Here is a 24,665-nt window from a genome sequence, read left to right on the forward strand (position 1 = left end):
GTGATAAATAGAGTAAATTACAATTTCTCCACCTAACTCCATACGAAGAAAGAATTGGCAGAAATACACGCGGTGACTTACCAGGTAGCGGGCAAGAATTAGCCTGCTACACATCACACAAAGAAGGTGTGGTACAAGAAATTAATACCACCTGCACAGCAGAGTTCCTGCACAGCACAGCGTAGAAAAGAGTAAAGCTGTTTTGTCCACGAGCTGGCACCCATGACATTGACACAATCCTTTCAGTCTGTTGATATCCGAGCATACAGGATGGCTGAGAAAGTATAGTATTAAATGAAACCAAAGGTTGCCAAGATGTTAGTCGTGAGCTGATAGAGGCGCTCCCAGAGTCCACAATGCCCTGACTTACTGGTTACTAGGAAGGCTGAAGGGCTTGCATTGTCGTTACCTATCAGGGCCCCAACATAGTGACAAAGAAAGATGACCATCCTTCTGAATAGCTAACAAGCTTGTGGGTTGGGAGACAGTTTGGGATGGCTTAGACCCACAGCAGTGAAAGAAAACAGCACCAACACCAGGCTTAATGACATCCTGCATTACATATCTAGATAACATAGAATTCTTCAGTGACAGCTGCCAGGGGATCTTAGGACTCTTCTGAAAGACTGAAGGGAGCAATTTAGAAACCTAAGCTGACAATCAAGTTTACCTAACACCATATCAATCAGTCTTCGACGGGATACCTTGAACTATACATGAGGAGTTGGTAGATTATACCTTCATAGGTCAAGGCTGAGTCAGTGTTGAACTGGGAGGGCCCAACAACCCAAACCAGACTGAAAGGAACACTTCTTTTTAGATCCCATGGGGTACTGCAGCATGTTTTTAGGAGAACATTGGCTCCACAGATGCCCCTCTACCTGCTCTGATCACAAAGACAGAGCTCATTCTGAACTGAAGAGCATCAGGATGCATTTCAGCTCTAAAGCAGGGATCGGTCGTCAACTTAGCCCTGGACTGTGCAGATGGACACAACTGACAAGAGAATCGGGAGTATTCCAAGCCAACTTAGTAAGGCTGGAAAGGGGCATGCACTGTCTGTAACAGCATGCATCTGATGAAGGCCACAGTAGTTGAAAATTGCAAGGATTGATTTGCAACTGTGTAGGCCTTCAATGAAGTGCTTTTAAGGTTGTGTCATCAGCTGATGCAATGAAGGATGGAAAGCCGAAGGTTGTCCAATGTGCAGCTTTCCAGCAAGGGTTTAGGTTTACTAGGGAGCAAAAGGATACAGGTCACTTGTGAATACAAACTGATTTTGCAGGAAGAAGAAAGCAAGTTTTCTGGACAGGAGCACCTGCATCTGTCTAATCCCTACAGCATGCTGCTCTTAGAGTGAAGTCTCTACTTAGCAAGAGGAACTGAGACATTTATCTTTCCAGGTCATCCCTGTATTTTGCAAAGCAGTGGAGGTAACCTGCAACCATGGATGGCCCTCCATCCTTTTGATGATGTTCACCAGCAATGCACAAACCTCTATCAATCACATTTTAGGGAGCTTGGCTTACTGCCATATCAGGCAATGGCCATATGGGGTACAGTACTGGAGCACACCACCAATGGTGTCTCCCACCTTTCACCCTTAGTCAAGGGTGGCAGTTGACCCCCTCATTGCAAGCCATGGAAATTCGCAGCTTATCTGGAGCACATGCCATTTTCCTTTACTACTGGTCAAAAAAGGCGTACCAGCTCTATTTTAGAGAATCTCCCTCTCTGGTCCAACAGAGAATATATAGAGAATTATATAGTAAAGCCATTAGGAGACTGGGTGCAGGACTAATAATCTCTAAAGAAGAATACAGTGGATACTAAACAAAACGGTGATTACCCCTGCAGATGTAACAGTGCATACTGATGTTACAGGAAATTGGTCCCAGAGACTGTTCAGATGCCTCTATGAGCTAGCAGAATATATATCCAGTTTATGCCAGTTCAACACCTGCTCAATAACATTACGAAGTGTAACTTACTAACACTAGTATTGTGCTTGATTATAGCTTAGCAACCAAGAAAACTGTCACCAGACTTCGGTTTCACTTAAGTTAATTCACACTCCAATTTCCATTTAGTGCCAATCCTTCCCCTTGCTCTGCTACAGATCAGTAAAGAAAGAAGAAACTCTGGAAAGAAGGGGTAAAGATTGAGAGGACTAATTAAATTAAAACAGCTGTACCTCAGGGCGCAGAGACATACAGACACCTTCAATGAAGTTCTAAAAGCAGGAATCCGAAGTCATGAGGCGTTTGTGCTCAGATGGTAAGAAGTAACTCAAACGTCCTTAACTCGTGCCCACGTGTGCCCTCTGAAAGGCCTCTGGTGAATTAAGCAATCTTCAACGCCATATTGTCTTTGGCGCACATTCATTCAAACGAGTGTTATGGACATTGTTAGCACTCAACTGTTCCTGTAATACACTGCAGTGGTGATGCAAGACACAACAGAATTGTGTCGGATGACATACCGGGAAGGAAGAACTTGAGGCCATCATGGCTGCCCCAACCTCCAGCATACTGACAATACTTCAGCTCTATGGGAGACTCTGAGTTATGCAATTGCATAAGTTGGCTCACCATCCATCTATGGAGGAGTTGGGCATAACAGATCAAAAGGGCTTTAAGAGAAGGGCACCCTGAAGCATGTTCCTCTTCTGACATCACCTTGACAGGCTGGAAAGACTGATTGCTGGTCCAGACTGATTTGTTTCAATCTCACTACCTAATATTACGGGATTCACTAGGCATTCTTGAAAGGGAGTCCCGAGCAAACTGACATTTTTGGGCTCTGAAAGAAACCCTAATCCCTTCAGCTTTCACCATAAGGAAATATTTTTGCGATCCTTGTGTACAAAACCTGAAATGACGGAAGGTGTGACTGATGTACTTATAAGAAAATCTAGTTCTTGAAGACGATCTGAAATTGTCTGTAGATCCAGCACCACCTTGTGCTTGTAGGTTGACTGACCATGCAATGGTCCAGGTAGGAGTAAAAGAAATGTCTGTTGCAACAAAAAGGCAAGTGGCTGCTTTGAGGCAGGAGGGGAGGACGTTCTGCTACTGATAATCCTGTCAAATGCTTAACATCAGAAAATGCCTTTGTTTCATATAGACTGTAACTTGAAAATAGAACTTTTATGTCTACAGCACAGACCAATTCTTCTTAACAAAGGTGAGAAAATATCTGATGTACTACCAAATTTCAGACGTTTTTTCTCTTGATCCAGATGTTTGAACATATTTTAGGTTTTTATCTGACCAAGAAGTGGAAAGAATAGATTCATTTTAGGTTTTGGACATTGCACCACTGCTTCTTTTGTTGACATACTGAGATCCTGTAGTAGCCAGTCAAGGAGACGAAGTCTCGATACCTTTGATGAGATGTTGGGAACTGCGAATCAGGACCAGATCTTATGTCAATTCAGTACAATATCTAGCGCCCATCAAACTCTATGGGAGATAGTACCAAATGTGTTCTTCCAGGAATGCACTGCACAGTGGTGCCAGGATAAAGAAATATTAGTCTTGTTTTGGGTGTTTTTTGGGGGCGAGGTGAGCAGAAGGTTCCTGGACGAACCAAACCCTGGATTGCCATCTAAAAATCTATCACCTGGCTTCTGTAAAAGCTTCTGCTCCTCTTTGTGGGGATTGTGGGAGGGTGCTTCACAAGGGTGTGTATCTTCATCCCCTGAATGGTCATCTCTGGTGCAAGAATGTCTACAACATCCCTCCCTGGGAGGCACCATCATGAGTATCTTCTTTGGAACAGTCTGATCTGGATATTTCCGCTCATGGGAACTCCATTTCGAAAGGTTTCTCCTGTGGGTATCATTCAGTGTCTCCCCTCCCTGTGTCTTGTGCAAGTATATTATATTTTTCAAGCTTAAGCCCCTTTTTTCGCTTGCTGTTGTTTGAGGTGCAATATATGGAGAATGAAGATAGCTGAAGCACATCAGTTGCAGGTTTCTTCGCTTATGGACGCAGGGCATTGTATTCAGTTGCATCCTTCAATCCTGGCAGCAGCTCCTCAACCAATGGCTTGATAGGGTCCAGAGTGTGGATAGCAGTTCGATTCTGCTCCATGATTTAGTGCTCAACAGAGGGGTATTGTCACAACATCCGAGGCATCCACGGCACAACCCTGAGATGTGTTGAAGACATAAAAATCAAGAGAGATCTATAGTATGGATAGGACCTACAGGTCAAACAAAAGGCCTCCAAAATCCTCAACATCAAATGGTGCAACACCAAGCACTTTGATGTTGAACAGGGGCAGCAGTGCTGTTGAGATTGGTCTGAATTGCCTGGAAAGCTAGATCTCACACATACAGGGCTGCGGAGAATAGCTCGTTTTTCTTCGCACTGCTAAGCAGATGGAACCAATAGAGTTAACATTAAACACATGTATCATAGTTCTTAAGCGGTATCTCCATCTGTCCGAAAGTCTTTTATACAGAACTTCCTGACAAATCATGTGCTTCTTAAAAGAGTGAGAATCGGATAGGCAAGTGTCATGCTCATTCTTATAGGATTTCTTTTCATCGCAAAAACGATGTGAGAGAGCCAGCATGGTGGCCAGAGAAAAGAAGGAGATACAACTTCAACAAAAGGGAAAACAGATTTCCCGCCTTCAGGAGAAAAAAAAAGAAAAAAAAAAAGGATGAAACCCATAGCAGATGTCATGGCATCTTGACTGAAAGGAAAAAAACAAGAAAATAAATCAGGTTTCAGTCAAAAGAAATCCCTTATAAAGGATTCAGGGCTCTGGGATCCTCTCTCAGTAAATGGAAACAATAGTAGATCCTACAGCGCTGAATGCAGTTTCCATATTATATTAAAGTGGCAAGATCCATTTTCTTACATGTTAAATCCTGCATGAAGAGACTCAAATGCCTACTTTGTTTTCTTCAGTTTAGAACGCATTTGAATGCAATGGTTACTAACCTGTAGGAGTGGAGTAGTTTTGCAATTTGAAGACTTTCTGGATACACATGCTGTGTATTATTCCACCATCTAATGGTTGAGTCAGGAATTGATTCTATTTTCTCCTCTTTTTTTATGGGCGAGCACAAAGTGCTCTGTCCATTCTGTAATCTGTCTTTGGGCTTGAAACCACGCCCATGATACGTCAGTCACTTACATTGGTTCGTGGGCTTGCCTTTTAAAATCCGCTTGCTTTCATTTGTGAAAGGCATGCATAAGTCATGCCTTTTCCGGTGTTTAGCCCACCTACACAGCACCGGTAAAGTACCAAAAACATACGAGGCTCGATGTTTTCAGCTTGGAGTCCAGACTACTTTATCTGATTATTTTCCATGCAGCGCGATTGCGCTGCATTTTACATAGCGCAATCGCGCTGCGTTTTTTTTCTAACTCGAACAAATGCGAGACCCGTTGCATTGAAAATTCTTGTTTGTTATTGCATGGCTGTTGTCATCGACCATTTGGTGGTCTGTCCTTCCTATATGATGTCAGATGTACACCAGGAAACTCCATTTCATGGTCGCCATTTTCAGATTCCTTTTATGCAGCATCTTTACGTGTCTAGATTCCCTTGTGTTGCTATAAGCGGTCCTGTTCTTCAGTTTGCTAATGCCCACACGTTTTCTGGCAAGGCAGGAAGGTCACATGCGAACACAAAGTCTTCAAGCTGCAGATCTACTCTTATAGGTAAGTAACCATTTCGTTATGCAGCATGAATCTTTCTGGATTCACATGCTGTGCATAGATTATGTAGCAGGTTCTCCTATCCTTTGGAAGGTTGGGTAGAGAATGAGATTGTGTTTCCAAACAGGTGCTTAAGCACTTTTCACCCCATATGTGCTTCATATATTTTGGTAAGGCATGCATGGCAGACCATGTGGCTCCCATGCAGAAGTCGTTGATCGATATCTTAGCTAAGAAAGCCAGTGTTGCCCCTTGCTTTCTCGTGGAGCATGCCCTTGTCCTTTCCTCTAGCTTCCCTTTCATTGCTGCGACAACTCTTTATTGCATGAACTATCCTCTTTGCTATAAGTCCCTTTGGCACTGGTAATCTCTTGGTTGCTGGTGCGAAAGATGCCCACTTTTTTTTGGGAGTGCAGTAACTAGTATATAACTGATTAGAATGCAATTAGTTTCAAGGATGACACAAAATGAGCCAGCAGCAAGGTTTGCAAGGCTTAAACATGCCCAGTAGGTATGGCTTTTCACAGCAACTACGAATGGCTGATCAAACTTGAACCTAACTCTTGAATACCAGTCAGGGCATCACTTTTACATCCCCAGACGACCCTGTTGTGTTGTAGCAGTAAACAGTTTAGAGTGCGTGTACTCTTTAATGCCACAGAACATGGAATATAGAACTTACAGGACTGTGACTAAGATATGAATATTATGACTAGAAGGGATTTCAGTTTAGAGTCGGAAAGCAGCTGAGGAACGGTGCGCTATAACGCTCTGCAGAATAAAGCATCATTTCAAGATATTCTAAAGAGCTTCTGACTTTTGTCTGTGCCTTCATTAAGCTTACATACCATTCCCTCCCCGCCTTTAAACTTACAGTTCTACCATACTTCATTCATTTGTTAGCGAAAGTAAGAACTTTTAGCGCTGAAGCACAGCAAATACTCCATTTACATTTGTACACTCATTCCAGTTTCTTCAAATTGTACCTCAAGGACTTTCTACGTAGTATCATCCAACTTACCTGCTTTGGCCAGCATGGATGCCAAGAGCTTGCAAACAACGGATCCTCTCTTCCTCATCTTGCACTGCTTGCTGTAGGGGAAGTACGGAATAACACCAATGATATTCTTCGAGCAGGAGGTCTTCAGAGCATACGCCATGATTAGAAGCTCCATGACCGCTGTGTTCACGTCCCTGCTGCAAGTACCAAATACACAAGACTCCTTACATCAACATAAGATTCCAACCAACTCACACACCATGCAAAGAAATACTTCTGGCGCAGGTAACCCTAGTGCTTCATTATTACAGTTGACCTTGCAATATAATTTCCAAAAGAGAGCTATTAGCAGTGTAACGTCAGTCATAACACAGCTGCAGAGGGCACACATTTCAAAGAAGTGGTATCTTTTATATCCTATGGAAACACCACTTGCTCTGAATACAATAATCCAAGCCATGGACCTTTCCAAAAAGCTTGACTTTATTATAGGGCTGCTAACCACACATTTCAGGAGGCAGGTAGTTAAGGGCCAAAGGTTTCTCAATGTCACCAAATACACCATGCAGCCACAAATAAACTTTGTCACACTAGATGCTGCTTGCAGACTGATTTGTACATCTTCTACGCAATTACCTTATGTTGCCCAGTCACCTCATGACATACATCCTGGTTACATAGGGCTGTGAAGGCTGACAAAGAATGGCGTTATTGGTTCGGCGAATATGGGATAAGGAACTGTCACAGTCGGTTGAAAGATGGAGTGGAATTAACACTGAGCACATGTTTAACTGAGGTGTAGAAATGTCCGGTTCAAACTCGCACATTTTAACTTCTACACCATACTCATTTAACACCCCTGAATTGTTTACAATTTAATCAAGCAGATCAGAGAGTCCGAGGTGTGCAGAAGGAAAGTATGATTTCCTACATATGAAATGGAGCTGTGACCAACTGCAAGTATATTGGCAGACTGTGATCACTAAATGGAGTGATATTGTAGGTTTACCTACTGAAATGTTTATTAAGCACTGTCTTCTTAATGTTATGCCAAGGACCAATAAAACAAGGATTAAATATAAAGTTGAGCTGCAGAGACTAGGTGTTGAATTCAGTAGAATGGAGTCCAAATTGAGGAACAATATAAGTTTGTTGGAGAACGGCACAGTAGCAGCCTGGTGCCAGGCATCACAACTCTTATGATACCACAATTCTAAAACAGAACTTAGGTGAACACATGCCTGGTATGAGACCATAATTGAACACAAACAGATAATTAAACAAGTGATAGCATGGAGACGAATTGCCATTCAGTGGTTTAATCCACACAGCCCGATGATGGCCTTCTGGGAGAAGGACCTTCTGGAATGGGCAACTGTGGAGGAAATCAGAATGAAAATGGTCTGGATGGATGACAAACTATCTGATGAACTGGAAGTTTAGTCTGCGATGCATCACAGATTAATGTTGGGGGGTGAAGAAGGGAGTCAAGGGAATGGAGAAGTCACAAATTAGTGAGCCGAACAAAGATGATATCGGCGTAGGTGTCCTAGAGCTCCATATCAGACACTGTTTAGTCAATATGTTGCTATCTTTCCTTTTCATGATAAAAGCACGCATAAAACTTTAAAAAACATAAACATATGCCCCGGTTTAGAAACCATCATTAAGGGCTAGAAGAGAAAAAAAACGAATAGGGGCATTATGAGGATATCCTTCAAGGTTTAAGTGTTTAAGAAAAACACGCTTGTGAGGGCAAAAAAGGGCAATCATTGGCCTCAAGGCAACGGATCTCATCTTTGATAACGGCTAATTTTTCTTACCCAAATATGGCCGCTAAGTATGCACATGCGTGGAAGGGCTTGTCTTTGCCACTGCTTGGGATGCAACTCAAGAAGTACAAGTGGTATTGGCACACGCAGCAGGTGGGGACAGTGGGGTCCATATCCTGCACTGATGAAAAAGGAGTCGCCTTGGCGAGACCGAGATGGGGGTCAGAGCACTTTGTAGTTTACTACAAGCCTCATGTAACCTTCTACAAAATGCCACGGCTTTAAGGATAACCCACTCAACCACTCGCACACACAGCTGACTAAAAAACATCTCTCAGTAATGTAGGTTTGTAGTACTCCATAGATGAGATGCAGTCGATAAAAACCACCTGTAAGCAAGACCTAAAAAACGTGATTGGGCCTCTTCTCATGGTGGCACAACAATGAAAGCATTTTAAGGTCTTAAAGTTTGATTTCAAATGACGTTTCCTTCACTGCTTATGCGTATAATAAATTAGCTCAATTACAAAGATATGTAATTAGGATTTATAGTTTTGATTTTAACGCCTAATTAATTAGTCTACTATTGACTATGTCAGCCTCTACTGGGATCCGAGGCCAACCAGTCAATAATACCAGGGCTCCTCGCCTATGACAACAACTAAATGTAACACTGAGGGTTTGTCCAAACATTCTGGCCTTGCACTTCAAAACATTACTCATTTGTGTTGCTATTTCAGTGCTTTTGACCCCTCCTCCGTGATTTTCAGTCTATTAATTGGAGCAGACCTTCCCCTCGAATGACTCCTCTGCCACGCTACATCCTCCTGATCCATCATCTCCTCTGTCTACACCACCATATTTATGTGTGTATTTTTCTTTTTTATGATCCCTACTGCCTAGCCTTGCTCGTTTGTACTTTCTTCCCCCACCCAATTATGGTCATTATTTTTATCATCTCTTCTTTACTTCAGCACTGCTGTCCATCCATGCTTCCTCTTTAATTCTTCAGTCACAACGGAGATGGAAAACACTCATGACTTTTTGACACTTAGTCATTCTTTGCAGTAAATTTAGATGCCATATTAAAGAAGAGTTTCCGCCTGAGAATGGACACTGGGTCCCTAACTTTTTTCCAGTTTTTTCATCAGTTTTAATTTAAAAAATGACAGTTAAAGTTGATCTTCAGCATTTTATTAGTAGTGTTATTACGATATTTGTAGAGTTCAGTGTATTCCTGTGACAGGGTCTCTTAGGTCTCCTTCCTATCAAAAAGTATTTCTAATATAGGGTTTTCAAACCTGAAATAGATTTGCAATTTAATGAATTCTTATAGCATGTTTCTGTGTGAATCAACACATTACTTGACCAACTGTATATGGCTAAAAGTCTAGCACCATGTGCAGAGTCTTGCTGTGGCATGTGACACTTTGCAATCAGTTAAGAATTTTAGGTATTTGTGAACTATGGGTCAGGTCATCAGTCTAAGATTGAACACAACAACTCACTAAAGATCACACACATCCTACGCCTCACATGCATCCTATCGTAAGCCCTTTTTTCAAGATAAACAGCGGTTGAAGAGGTCATAAGTCTGAATAACTTATTTTTAAAGTGCAGTCACACCTATCCTTTGGTGAAGGGATCATTGCATCCTACATACTTTTGCAGTCAAAATGAGGTTCCAACAACCCCAACTAAGAAGAGCCCCACCAACAAGCAGAGTCCGTACGCTCCAGTCTCAGGGATGATCAGCATGCCCTGCCCCCACAGTGTAAACATTGTAATAATCAGCTTGGCTGAAGTGGCATTTCAAATGCTGAAGATCTCAATACTCAGTGAACAGTGCAGAGGAACACTGCACAAAGATCCTGGTGAGTACATCTGGCAGAGAAATGCAGCTGCATATTCATTCCAAAGGGCCATTTCCAATTCACTGACTGCCTTCGGGTGAGCTTCATTCCTACACACCTTTTGCCTTACAGTCAACTTCGTCCAAGCAAGCCTCATTCCTCCAATCAGCCCCTTCCTGCTAATTTCGCAGGTCCCTCCCAGCATCGCCCATAAACCCAAACCACTTCCTTGGAATATCCCTGAATGAAACTACTCCCTGGGAACTCTCCCACAGCCTCAAGCCAATTTACACACATTTAATGCTGTTACTCTAGCCTGTGCCTTCTAGTGAGGCAAAAACGATTATACACATTAGTAATGGTACATAAACAAGATAAGCTGAAATACACCTTTAGAAAGCTTGGATGTATCAACTGGTTAGAAAAAATTACAAATCAATGTTTGTGGTGCTGGCGGAGGATGGCCAAGACAACTGTAAGAAGCAATTACCAAGGCATTGTTTGAATGATGAAGATATCTTGACCACGAACTGATTCTTTTATTTCCACTCTTGTCTCTGAAAATAAGAAAGTGAAGTGAAAAGTCATCATCTGGACATAAACACAGGCGCCAAACAAAAATGTACCACGCCACAATGATGGACAACTTTTGTCAGCAGGTCAGCATATAGAACTCACTACTGACAGGCTCAAACAACACTCCACATGCAAAGTGTCAAGATATTAAATATGCCATGGAAACAATGCTGCTCCCTTGCCATACTGTTAATCGCCCCGCACCTGAAATATTAACAGATTAGTGTTACGATCCCTGCAGTCTTTTTCCAAATGCTGCCTCTGACACTATGTAAAGGAGTGAGGAAATGTTACCGCTACACTCCAGGAAGTCTACAATCACATCAAATCAAACCCATAATAATGTTTAAGAGACGCAGAGCAATCACTTAGGCCCTCATTATGACAGTGGCAGTAAAAAAAACACCTACCGGCACGGCGACAGCCACCAAGACACTGTCGCCTTGGGTACCAGCCGGCTGACATAATATGACAGTAGCTGGAATTCAGCCAGAAAGTTGGTGGAATTCCAGCGACGGTCATGGCGGTGGATGGCGGTAAGGTGGACTGCCCCAGTCCGTATCATGACCCATGACACAGCCTGGCGGTGTTCTGTTGGCAGATGCTGTTGCTGGCAGCAGCACCCCATCCCTTCTCCTGCCAGAGGACCCCCTGAAATCAGGTAAGTTGGGTGTCCCCCGACAGGGGAGGGGGTGTTGTGTGTGTGTGTATATTTTTGTGTGTGAATGTGGGTGTGTGTTGCGTGTGGTATGTGTGTGCATGTGTAGATATGAGTGTGCGTGTATGTTGTGTGAATGCGTGGGTGCTTGTATGAATGTAAAGTGTGTGTGTGGATGGATGTATGCATGCCTAGGTGAATGTGGGTATGAGTGTGTGTATGTCGGGGATGGGTGGGAGATGACTCTGGGGAGGGGGCAGACCTCTATCAGTGACAGGGAAGGACTTCCCCGTCACTGATAGTGCCTACCACCATGGTTTTCGTGGCGGTACGGAAGCCACGAAAACCATGGCGGTAGGCAGGGTCATAATCCCGCGGGGGGACAGTGATGGTCGCCTGGCTGGGGACTGAAGTCTCCAGCCCTGCAGCTGTTACCACCCTGGCGGACGGAGTGGTACATTGGCGGTTTGGCTTGAGCCAAACCGCCAATGTCATATTTTGGGGAAAGGTACCGCCAGCCGGTTAGAAGTACTTTTCTCCAAAATACCGCCATACGCCAGGGTCATAATGAGGGCGTTACTGTTGAAAACTGGCTACAATAAATGTACATCGATTGAAAAAAAGCCAACTAGTGAGTCTCTTGGTGTAGCTTGAACACACTAAGACAGAAAAGGGTCCTCCTAGCCTCCAAACGTTACCTCAACGGCATGCCATCAGTACTCAGAAGCTGGAGGTGCTTTGACCAAAATTTCCTGCAGGGTATGGAAGCAGTGAACTAGCTCAGCTTAGTGGGCCTGTTACATAAATCAAGGTGTGGGCCCCAAAAGCTCTACTTGCCAGTAGCCAAGTGTCTTTATATGCCTTCATGTATAGTCTGTCACAGAGCTGCATATCTCTGATTCAGTGACTTGCTGGATGAGGAGATCCACATCCAATTAAACCACGGCTCGAGTGTGGGAGGTACAACCTGGTTCCTCTCCACACCTCCCGCACCAGGGGGACAGCAGACAATGGGCCGTCCAGTGCAGACAAGCACGACATTACGGAGTCAGGCTGATGGGACCAAAGGAGGAGTTATGAATAAGATCCTACAAATATCATACACACACCCTTAGCCACAGACATGGAACTATAAGACTGCATGTTAAAAGACGGAGCTAACAGAACATAGACTCAAAGGCAATCCCCTGAAGCACCGCTACAAATGGATAATGATCTCAGTAAAAGAGGAGAGCTGAGAGGACCTGTAAACTTCATTTGTACGAAACGCCTTCTGGAGCTTTAGTTTCATGTATCTAATTTATAAAGTCTGTAATTAAATTTTACGGAGGCAACAATGAACTTGAGGGAGTATGCAACGAAGTTTGGAGGTAAATTTCTATAATTATTAGTTAGACAGAAGCAGTTATTTACCCAATTGTCCATTTGGGTGGAAGGGACTAACAACAGCTTCCTTTTAGAGTGACCATCTCTCTTCTTGAGCATCCCACCATGCTAGTCTGTCTTTAAGTAGCCGACTCAAGCACTCTTACAAGTGAAACTCACATTTCCAGTTGGCAGTAATCGTGTTTTGGAAAAGGCTGCAGTTTCAGGGGAGCGGAGAACTGAACATAAAGCTACTGATTGTGGCTAATCAAGCTCTAAATGCACTAGCAACGTTTTTGATAACTGAAAAACAATACTTATGGGGCCCAAGTGATCTAGTTAAGAAACATTTTGAACCTGGAGGAGGTCGTCTCAAATGCCAAGATATCACATACAGACAAGCAGAGGTTGGGCTTGTTATGAGAGCTAAACAGGTTGATATCAGCAAAAGGACCATGGCTTAGCATGAAATACTCATTTGGAATGTAAATTGTATCAATTAGGTAATTAAGCGAAAGTAAATTTGGGCACATATCTACTGATGGGAGATACAGGCAGACTTGACAAAGTTAAAAAAATGGGGTGTTTCTATTGTGTAAATGTGTTTCGTTTCTTCTACCAGAAGTGTATTGTAGCTAGGCCAGACTGTACCAGTACAAATCCTTCACTGACACTAATGAGTGGTATGCCAGAGTGAAAGGCACAATAGGAATGGAAATATTTCAGAGGACTCCTTATGAATGATATCAACAAGATCCTTAAGAAGGTATTGACACATTGGCTTTGTGGGACCACTATTTAAGAGTGTCAATTAGTAAATTCATGAAGAAAACCTCTAGATCTGGACTAGGTGGCACCTGTTTGAGATGAATCTCTTTGCTACACAAGAGTACTTTGTTGCTTGTTGAAAGAAATTATGCTAAATCTCAGACATGGCCTCCTTAGTGACTAACTGTAATCTCGTATTTGCTTTGTGATAAAATCTTTGAGGGTAGAGGAATCCAGGTAGCTAATCGTCCCCCATGGGACTTCTATATGCTGATGACATCTTATTTTCTGAAGGTGGAGTAGGCAGAGAAGTCTGGGCTAGTGGTGGGTCTTCATATTAACTGGCCAAATTCTTTGTTTTGTCTTTGCCAGAGAAAGGGGCACATACTGAAGTTACTGTGATAAGAAAGCATTCTCAATTTCTGGGGGTTTAGATAAGCATAAACAAGTTCAACGTTTATAAGCGAAACAAATGGGCCCGCTGCCAGCCAAGGAGATGAGGTGGACTATCAGTTGATGATTCCAATATCTTTGAAGAGGAAAATCTCATGAGCTCAGACAATTCTTGTGCCCCGCCGCTTTACATATTTCGGAATATTCACACAAGCCTGCTGAAATTTGCTCTCTGAAAGCTGGACTCTGCTACTGTTCTTGTGTTGGAAGAGGAATTCCATCTACGATTGTGTTAATCACACTAAAACTTCCTTATTTTATTTGGAGAGTTGAAGGGCCAAATTTTGAATTGTATTCCAAATTGCAATATTTGGACAGCCGTTAGAAACTGCACAGATTCATAAAACAACCAAATGATCAGGAACTCACTGCACCCATTTTGATGTGGGATGAAAAAATGTTCCTCTGGACTAAATATTAAATATTCAGAAAGCACAACTTGCTGCCCCCATACTAGTTTTAAAATCCTGTACTGTGGTATTCACACAGCAAATGCAAATTCACAGGTTTTTAATCAATTCAGTGACTCTTTCAGGGGTGGGGCAAGCATATGAAGGGAATACAGGTCAGTCAACTAAAATTAGCACGATTTCCCCAATGAACCAAAGGTACAGAGAATTAACAAAACACTGATATAATTGAGAAATGGCAGGATATTTAAAAATAACCATTTCAAATGGGTATCCTAGCAAAGTCCAAAGCTTTACAAAACGTAAAGGAATGGTGGTTGTCGGATGTTGAAGCATCATTAGCAGAGTTTGTGGTCCAAAGCCTGTTGGATATCTGGATCTCATAGTACAGAGCCTTATTCTTTTAAGAAGTTTGCACTGGGCTTCTATGCAGCAGAAATTACTACACTAGATTAATATAAGGGATGCAGATGGTTGCTCGAGATTTGACATGCCACCTAAAGCTTTTACTATAGCTTAAAAAAATGTTCTGGTATATCTTTTCAATGTTAAAAGCAAGCAAACAGTCAATCAAGCTTTCTCCATTTAAAGCAGCCGCGAAAAGAAGCAAGCTTCTGACCAAGTTTGCAGCATGTTAACCAAACCTCCGACTGGACTAACCTTACAAAAATTGCAATAGTAGAAAGTCAATGGTACAAGCTTCAGAAGTAACAAATAGGTGACAGCAAAGACATTATAAGGGACACCTTTTTACATCAACTAGATTAGCCACTTTCCTTCATGTATCTATGATTGTATCATGGTTTGTTACTTACACGTACTGCGTGAGTAAAACAGCGCGTTGGTAGGGTTTGGTACGCTGTCTATTGATAATCAGATGTGTAGTAGGCACTATTTCAGAACTTTGCAAGCTTATTTTGAATTGTATTTGCTTTTGAGTTGTACATGAATTTAAATTCTAAATAGAAAAATGATACATGAATCTCTCTCTCCCCCCCTTCCCTCTCTTTCACTCACTCACTCATATTACCAAGCAATCAGCAGGCCTGAAACCACACTTTTTAAAAATTGATTCTTACTGGAAGAAGGGAGAGGAACATTTCGGGAAATACCTTTACACTTCACCTGAAACTACTCATAGTCCAAACCCAACTCACTAACCCAACTGTCCAAAGTTATATCAGGATGAAAAGGTTTTAAAAACCTTTGGACCCAAGAAGCTAGACAGGTGGATGAGTGACCTCAAAATTTCAAATTCACAAAAGTCAACCAAATTTCTATTGCAAGCCAAACTCAAAAATCACATGCCAGGATCAAGTAAACCCTGAAAATGCACTGGAATCTCATTCAGCAAACATATTTACCTTTATTTTACAAAGTGGAGTCATTAATCACTTGGGTAATGCTTAGTGTGTTTTTTTTTTTGTTAAACTGGTTATGTGACAAAGTAAACTACAAATGCATACTGAAGCTTAACTGCAGTACAGCGCAAACATTAGTCCCAATAAAAAATAAAAATAAAAAAAAACACAACCAGACAGCTGCAAATTATCAGAACAAAGAAATCATAATGGATGCAAGCAATTGAATCCATCTAAGCACTAGTATGTGTCATGATGGGCATATTCCACGTTTTACTTTTAGGTTTTTTGTTTTGCCAGCAGGCATGCACTATTACTGACGGACTAACCACATGCCAATGAATCTTTACCCAGCCCGCAATGGATAGTAAAGAGTCTTCAGCCAGCTCAGAATCCACAGAAACGCCACAAACATTTATCACACTTCATGACAGAATCATAGTTTTTAAGCTCACTGGCTAATACTGTCAAAATGGAAAAGGTAACCAGGGTTGAAAAAAGCCAATAGATCTCACTTACGCAAGAGCTACTGACTGTGCCATGTCTTTTAGCCATTTTGTAGAGCAGTGTGGCTGCTGTTCAGTATGGCTAAAAGGTAGTGGAGTGGCATGTCGACCAGAGTTGCACGTTGAGCAGAGTGGCATGTCGGAGAGTCACGTGGCGTAGAGTAAAGTGGCATATAGGAGAGTCAAGTGGAATAGAGGTGCACGGAGTAAAGTGACATATAGGAGAGTCACATGGAATAGAGTGGCGTAGAGTGAAGTGGCATGGAGCAGAGTAGCTTAGAGTGGCAAAGAATAGCGTGGAGAAGAGCTGGGGAGGGTAGAGTGGCATAAAGTGGCACTGTGTGGAGTACAGTGTACAGTGGCATTCTGTGGAGTGCAGCAGAGTGGCATGTAGTACAAAGGATAGGTGCTTGGCAGGGTAGCATGGCACAGAGTACAGTGGAGTGGCAGAAGAGAGGTGTATAGTTGTGCACAGTGGGGAATAGTGATGTACAGTGGAGTGGCCTACAGTGGCGTGGCATGGCCTACAGTGGAAAGGCCTAGAGCGCAAAGGGACACATGTGGAACAGAGTAGCGTGGAGTGTCATAGAATGACAATGTGTGGAATGGCATAGACTTGAGGCGTTCAGTGGAGTGGCAGAATGCAGTAGAGTGGAGTGGGTCGAGTGGCAGAGTGGGTGAAGTAGCAGAGTACAGCGGCGTATAGTACAGATACTAGTAAGCGAAAAGATGCTAAATGTTCTAAAATGTGTTTGAAAACGGAACGAATGAAGAAAACAGCACAAGAACTGGAAACAGAGGAAGTGTCCTGAAACACGTACCTCAATCACAGCATAATTAGTGGATGGACAGTAATTAAGTTCAATCAATCTGTGCATACTTCCAGCTCCACAAAAAGAAAAAGTGAGACCCAGCACGCGCTGGCCAATTAGGAGGCAACAAGGGAGAGTAACAATGAAGCCAACAAATAAGAAGCAGTGGCCGGGCTCCAAGCCATTTACTGTAAACAATACCACTCGCAAGCGAGAGCACATGTGCTGTTACAGTAAAGATCTAAAAAAAAAAAAGGATGCATTTAGGGAACAGTGCGGCGCACTTGGCACTACCACTCAGTTATAACCTATGATGGTTCGGATTTATTATATGGTATGATTGTGCAACCTTAACATGTAATACACTCGCAATAACTGTCTTGGGCCCAATCTGGCTCATTTGCAAAACCTTTAGCTCAGCTCTTGATAGCTGTAGCTTTGAGCAGAAAGGCTTAAGCAAAGGAACTAATGTAAAAACAGTGGGTCTTAACCTTTTGACTTCTGAGGACACCTACCTTTTCATTACTTTAAATAGGGGGAACCACCCCCCACTATATTTTTGGAATTGGGGACCTCCACGGAGTTATTACTGGAAGACGGGGAACCTGGCCTAAGCATTTTCGACGATTTGAACCAATAAACGATACACAATCAATACAGAAAGAAACATAAATCAAACAAATAAATAAATGACTTCATGTGTGTAATTCATAAACACATATAAAATATATATTTAAAAAATCTACATTGTCATTTTAAGAGAAGGGTTGGACCACTCCTAAATTCAATTGAGGCCACTCCTAGTCCAAACACTATTCTATATGATGTACGTGCACTGCTCTCACATTTAAAGAACATTTTAAACTTTGAAATTGTACATTTAGCTTTATTTCTATACACCTTGATAATCAGTTTATTTTTTACTTTCTAAGTAATCGCAGAACCCCAGTGGACTCCTCGGACCACAGTGGGATTCACGGATGTAAAGCATTTAGAAGCAGCAAACAACAAAATAATAATCTCACACCTCAGAAAAGAAATCCAAAACCAATTTATAGAGATTCTATTTTTTTGAATTTTTAAAAACCAAGATGAGCAAAAATCAACAGAGGGTTCTGGAGATGTATATTTTTTAAAGAAAACATAAATCTCAGTAACTACAACCAAGCATTTATAACCATAAAGTTTGAAAATATTTTTAAAAGTTTGATAGAGTTATGCTCGGCTACTCCAGCCAGACTGGGCAATGTGCGATCAAAAGGAGTATCCTTGTGGTTATTCCTCGGTCCACAGATGAGGGGGGTGTCTTTAGGGCTGGGGGGCCCTCAAAGTTCACTATGAGCCAGTAAAAGGCCAGATGTTGCTATGTTACCGGACTCCGTGCACAACGGGTTCAGAAGTATCCTTTGATGGAGGCTTATGTCTCATGGGAGTGACCAATCCGGACTCAGATGGCACTTCCAGGCTCAAAGGATTCGGGTTCAAATCTTAACCGTCAATCAGTCACTAGGGAGTGCCCAACGGTGGCTGGCGTCAATTCCAGATATGTGGCTATCAACTTGACTGATAGGGCTTCTTCAGCTTTGATGGACCTGGTGCTGCTTCTTGTGGGCAGCTGACTGACCCTTAGAGTCACCTCTTTGGTCTGGGGCTCAGAAGCGTCTTTTCTTCGAGCCATGAGCCACCGGCACTGTCCCCTCTTGGCTAGCACAATGAGCAGCAGGTGCAATCCAGCATACGGTGCAGCTTTCCTGGCAGGGTCAGTGTTTAGCAGAGAATCCTTGTGTCCTTTTCCCAATTCTGATGTGATCTGAGGTTCAGGGTGCCATATTTATGCCCAGAAAGTGCTCTCGAAGGATGATGCTGTCACTAGCCAACAGGCTACCAGGATTACTCCTGCGCTGTGATGACTTTCGACTGTGTGTGGAATCTAGCAATCCCAGGGTGCTCTATTCTGTTCACTCCCAGGATGCCTGAACTCTTACTTAGATGTTATGAGCTTGGCACCCCACCCTAGAGGTTTGGCTACATGTGGGTTACACGCCCATGGGAAAACTGGTTTTCTCACTGATCTTCCCTTCTCTTTTCCTGCCGGTCTACCTGAACAAAGGGTCAACCCTTCAGGAGTGTGATCGCCATTTACCCACCAAAGGCAGCGCGCTTTGCCTTTGAAGTTCGCTTTTTAGGCCAACACCCTCAGTCGCTTCCTGTAAGGGGTTGGCAAAACCTCCTGCCATGGCAGGTTACCAGTGTTTCTAAGCTTGGGAATTCACACTACTCCCCAGGAGGGCAGAAGGCTTTCTGGTGGCCTGTAGCCGTGTGGCACCACTGGACAAACTGGGCCGCAGATTGGCAAGTTTCTAAAGTTGCCTTTCCTTAAAGTGACATTAAATTAGACTTGAGCATCATGTCGGGTTGAATGGCACTGTTAATTTGACGCCTTGAAGTACCCGTTTTAGCAGTCCCATATGGAAGTTAGACGAGCAGAGGGGACAGTCGGTAATTCTGTGTTAGCGAATGGGATACTAACTTTACTACAGCAAAATGATAATTTGGGAGTGTTGCTGTCAGGACAGATTTTAAAAAAGCATAAATCCTACTTATCGTACAGCTCCCTGCCTCAGGGCTCCACAGACCTTCCTTGGGGAAGACTTAGACATATAGTTAAGGGAAGTGGAGGCTTTACTATTAGTTTAGATGGCAAAGTTGAACTAGCAGTTTATAACTGCTCTTCTGGGCTGCAGTGGCATGATGGGAGCCATTTAGTACTTTGATTCACATGGTATGGCACAACCAGTGCTGCTGCCCCGGGGTAGGGGTCGCGGGGGTGACAGAGACACACTGTCTTACATGCCCCGAGTACCCTTGGGGACTTATCAGTAAGTCAGCTTATGCCAATTGCGGGTAGCCAATTCAGCATACACTTTGTACAGAGTAAGAACACTGGCATGGAGGTCTGGTTAACAGACATCACTGCACTGAGTCGAAAACCCAGCAGCTAGTCGTCCAAAAGGGGCAAAAGGCCTGCTTCTTTACAACTTCATAATAATCACACCAACTGTAAATCTCGTAAGAAAGTTATTTAGATGAATCATTGAGCAAGACTCATTCCCACAACTGAACAGCAAGATGCAAAGTCCAAAACAAGGAGAAAGTCGCGCATGGCCCCCTCACTGACTGATTGTGTTTGTCTTACTCCCACCTGTAATGGACCCCACCCTAGCCTATGGTTCGGGTCAATAACTACAAGGGGAGTATTTAATTGTGGGTATTGCCAGGTACAGGCAAATCCTTTGCCTTATTCTTGTGCAATATGTAGCACTCTCAAGTGGATGCAAAAAGTTGCAAATGGTACAACAAAGTACACTAATGCACTAAGTGACCATAGATTCAAATCAATGATCTTCAGAAGGCAGACAGATCTAGGACATTGGTCTATCTTACAGATTTAGGAAGTGTCCTTGGTACAGCTGATATGTTAATTTCGATAGGCACTGGAAACTAAAAATTTAAAAGAAGTATTAGTTGAATGACTTGCTCTCACCTCCATTATCCTCCTGGTACACCAAAGCCTTTCCCAGCTCGATACCCATGCGCCTAGATGTGAGAAAAAAAGATGCAAACAGTTTAGGCTTCTCTTAATAATACTGGCCACGTTAACCCCTTCTGATTTCACACAAAAACACAAATGATTCCTATGGAACGCAAGGTGTTTAGTGCCAATGAAGGGAAGAACAAAGGGTAATACTAATAGATTTCATAAGCTCAGTCTCCCAGGAAGAAGGCGTTCAACTGCTGACAAGGCACCTGTTTTACAACAGTAGAACACTGATAAAAACCAAAGGTTTACATACTTTTTCTGACACTCAAACATCTACAGATGTATTCCAAAGGAGAGATAACACAATATCACACCAGCACAAAAGTCACTAAAGAGAACAAGCACTGGCAAAGCTTGTGACACAGCTGTCCGTGATGCTGTGCAACATCTTTATAAAAAAATAAAACGCACATTAACAAAGCCAAATATCTCTTCTGGAGCTATTTGTTTTTGTTAATTTTTTTTGGGGTGGCAGACGAGAGGGCGAAAGGGTGCATTAAAAAAAGACAAACAAAATAAGCCACACAAGGGAGGTGCAGGAGAAGAAAGAAGGGGCAGTAAGAAAAAACAGAAGGAGGGGGAGGGAAATGAATATGAGGGAGCTGCACAGAGCAACAACGGACAGCTGGAGGAAGCACCAACAATGGGAGGGGGCCAATTGTGGAGAAAGCTACACAGAGGAGTGTGAGAAGGGTGGGACTTGCAATGCAGATACTGCACTCAGAGTACATGTGCAAAACGTATTTAAAAAAAATAAAAAATGAAGGACTGGCAGGAGTCTGCAGCCAGGGGAAGGGCAAACAAGAAACTGGAGTTGGTCCATGCTTCACAACAGACACAGAAACATGAAGCCCTGGAGGAAGCAGGAAGCCACCGACCGAAAGGAAGCAAGGAAAAAGGGGCTGTCTTCAAGGCTAGGTCCCGGTACATTCTTATCATCAGCATTCCCCAATCATTTTTATCTTTAACAGTTAACAATAAGAATCATGGCAGCAAAACTCCTTGAGAAAATCTTGGCAGGCTCTTCATAGCACCTCTAAGCTGACCTGCATGCCATAATTAATCATGATCAGCGGAGGCTTGAACGTTCACCCCCCTCTGCCAGCAGCAGCAGCTGCAAACTGAAAAATAAAAATGATGATAAACTATGTTTTTAAGGGGTGGGGCCACGGGTGATGACTGGGACAAAGGAGGAATGCACAGCACTCCCCTCAGTGCACATGTATGTTTGGCCGGCCGTCACGGGGGCACTGGGCTCTATCCAACCTGGCAGTTTGTGGCTGGGCTGGAGGCAGCAGGCAAAGGCTCCCACTCTGTCTCGGAGAACCAAGCCAGGGTACTCCGGCCAAGCCTAATACTGCTTTCATGCTGCAAGCAGCATGAAAGCAGTATTAGGTTTGGCAGCAGGGCAGGCTGGAAGACTGTGCCTGCTGTGATGAGGATCAGATACGTTTAAAATAAAACATTTTTTTATTGTTTGTCATTCTTCACTCCCTGCCCCCGCCTCTCTCACCTCCCCACTCCACATCATTAGGAACACAGTCAGGAGTGTTAACTTGTGTGTAGGGACAAACTCAGCACATAAGTGCATTGTGTATCAGTACGGTCAGCAGGTTATGGTGCTAAAGTCTATTTGTTCCAGGGCTTTGGAGGACAAATGGTGTTTGCCATACAAGGTAGTTCAGAATATTTGTGGTTAACTACTTTTGGAGAGATTAAACAGTGAATGTTACGGCTATGGCTGAGAAAGTTGAGGAAGACTAAGTCCCATCCTGATTTGCTGCATAGGGACATGAGGGATGGCACTGCGGGAGGGGTTCAGCAAGACCCCGAGTTGATGCCTGAGCACCAACGGGAATGTAGAGGGGTGATGGGATGGCTTGCAAACCTCTACTCACTGACTCTGGGACTGACACCCTTCTGTGTGCATGACACAGGAAAAGGTCTACTAGTGACTGGCAGGTTGTACAGAATGTCTGACCAGGTTTAGCGGTACATTAATGCAAAAGTTGTTAAACTGTTGAACCAGGGGGTCCTTGAAAGATCTTGTAATCTGTGGTCTAGTTCTGTGTTGCTAGTGCTAAAGAAAGGGTCTACTGACTTGTTTTTCTGTGTGGACTACTGATCTTTCAATGAGGAAAATAAAACCAAAACAGTGGATAAGTTTGTGCATCGTTCGGTCTACAAGGTATTTGGGCACCTTGGATCAGGCCAGTGGGTATTGGCAGAACGCTTGGGTACCAGATGCCAAGTAGAAAACTGCATTCTCTATGCCAGAGAGGTGTTATCAGGTCAAGGTGGTGCCCTTTGGATTGAAGAATTCTCCTGTCAATTTTCAGTGCCTGGTGATTCATGTTCTTGCAAGGCTGGAAGAGTTCTGAGTGGTCTACCTGGATGACTCTGAAGTGTTCAGCAATTCATGGCAGGACCACCTTGGACAACTAGGACGGGTGTTTGCTAGGATATAGGGGGCAAAACTGACCATCAAGGTGACCAAAGTGTCAGATGGGGCAGTCCTCTGTAGTCTACCTTTGGTGTGAGGTGGGGGAACAGGAAGATTCACCCGCTGGATGCCAAGATTCTGTGATGTAGTGGGAGATGCCTTCTACCCAGATGGAGGTGAGAGCCTTTTTAGAACTCACTGGATATTACAGTAATGTTGTGGCAACAAATGGAAGTATAGTGGCCCCAGTGACTACTTCAACCTCCAAGAGGCACCCCAGAGAAGTGATTTGGACTTAGGAGTGTCAAAGCATTTGAGGAACTGAAGAAGACACTATGCACTGCATCTGTACTGAACACACCACACTATAGTCAGCCGTTCATTGTACAGATGGTTGCTTCTGCCAAAGGAGTTGGAGCGGTATTAGGTCAACTGGATGACAAAGGTAGGGATCGTCCAGTAGCCTTTATTGGTATGTGGTTACTACTAATAAAACAGAACTAGAATAATGTGGGCCTTGCGTAAGTTCCAGCCTTACATGCTAGGCCCTAAGTTTGTAGTGCAAACCGATCATAAGCCACTGAAACGATAGATGCCTTAGAGTATAACATTTGAAAACACCTGTACATTAACTGTACAAATGTTTCAAAAGACAGCAACAGCACGGGAATTACAAATGAGGAATACATTTAATTCTGAGGTGTTGTGGAAACAGATTTTAACAGGATGAAAACAACTCAAGACCCTTTACTTGGTGATGTGCAAATGATAAATAATCGCTGAAACATGTTATCCCACATTATCATTTGTGCGCTATATAGTATCAGTAAAACTGTCTATCTGTGCAAATATAATGGCCATTTCAAGGAAACAAAAGTGACAAAGCGTTAGCAGGTCATGCTTTAGTAACAGATCTGTGACTGTGTGCTACAAAATGCACCACTGGCCAAATATTACACCCTTACCACTCACCTGCTGAACAGGTGTGGCTTATTTGCTGCACTTATTCTTGGTGTGATGTTTGCATTTTCACAATGCCTACGACTTCTATGATGTGACTGATGGCAGCACCCCCAATCTGAAAAATGTTCCAGCACAACTGGATCTGGACACGCCACTCACCTTGGAGACGCCAAGGAACAAGGAAGCGTTGTTTATATCAAACACCGAGAAGAACACACCCTGACCACTGAGACAAAATTACATCTTGACCAACCCAGTGACTTACTAAAATAAATGTTAATCTTCGGCGAGGACACTGTCTCCTGGTGGCTTTCAGTAAGGCATGGTCGGCAGCTGCGCTTCAAGGGCAGAAGGATACTGAAGAGTGTGGTAGCTCAACGGAACACTGCAGTATGCATACCACGACTTCCACAATAGCAAGCTGTGTGTAGAAGGACTAAAAT

General features: G+C 43.2%; 1 protein-coding gene across 2 annotated transcripts in view; it reads right to left on the bottom strand.

Moving 5' to 3' along the window:
• Positions 1–24,665, bottom strand: part of PRPSAP1 (phosphoribosyl pyrophosphate synthetase associated protein 1) — a 168,557-nt gene that overhangs the window by 106,658 nt on the left and 37,234 nt on the right. For both annotated transcript variants that reach the window (XM_069200221.1, XM_069200220.1), the window contains exons 2-4: positions 20,760–20,812; positions 10,797–10,863; positions 6,703–6,878 (exon numbers count right to left, since the gene is read on the bottom strand). In XM_069200221.1, coding sequence (XP_069056322.1) covers positions 6,703–6,878; positions 10,797–10,863; positions 20,760–20,812 — 296 coding nt within the window. The remainder of the gene's footprint in view (positions 1–6,702; positions 6,879–10,796; positions 10,864–20,759; positions 20,813–24,665) is intronic.

The sequence above is a fragment of the Pleurodeles waltl genome, chromosome 7 (genome assembly GCF_031143425.1).
Source record: "Pleurodeles waltl isolate 20211129_DDA chromosome 7, aPleWal1.hap1.20221129, whole genome shotgun sequence".
NCBI lineage: Eukaryota > Metazoa > Chordata > Amphibia > Caudata > Salamandridae > Pleurodeles > Pleurodeles waltl.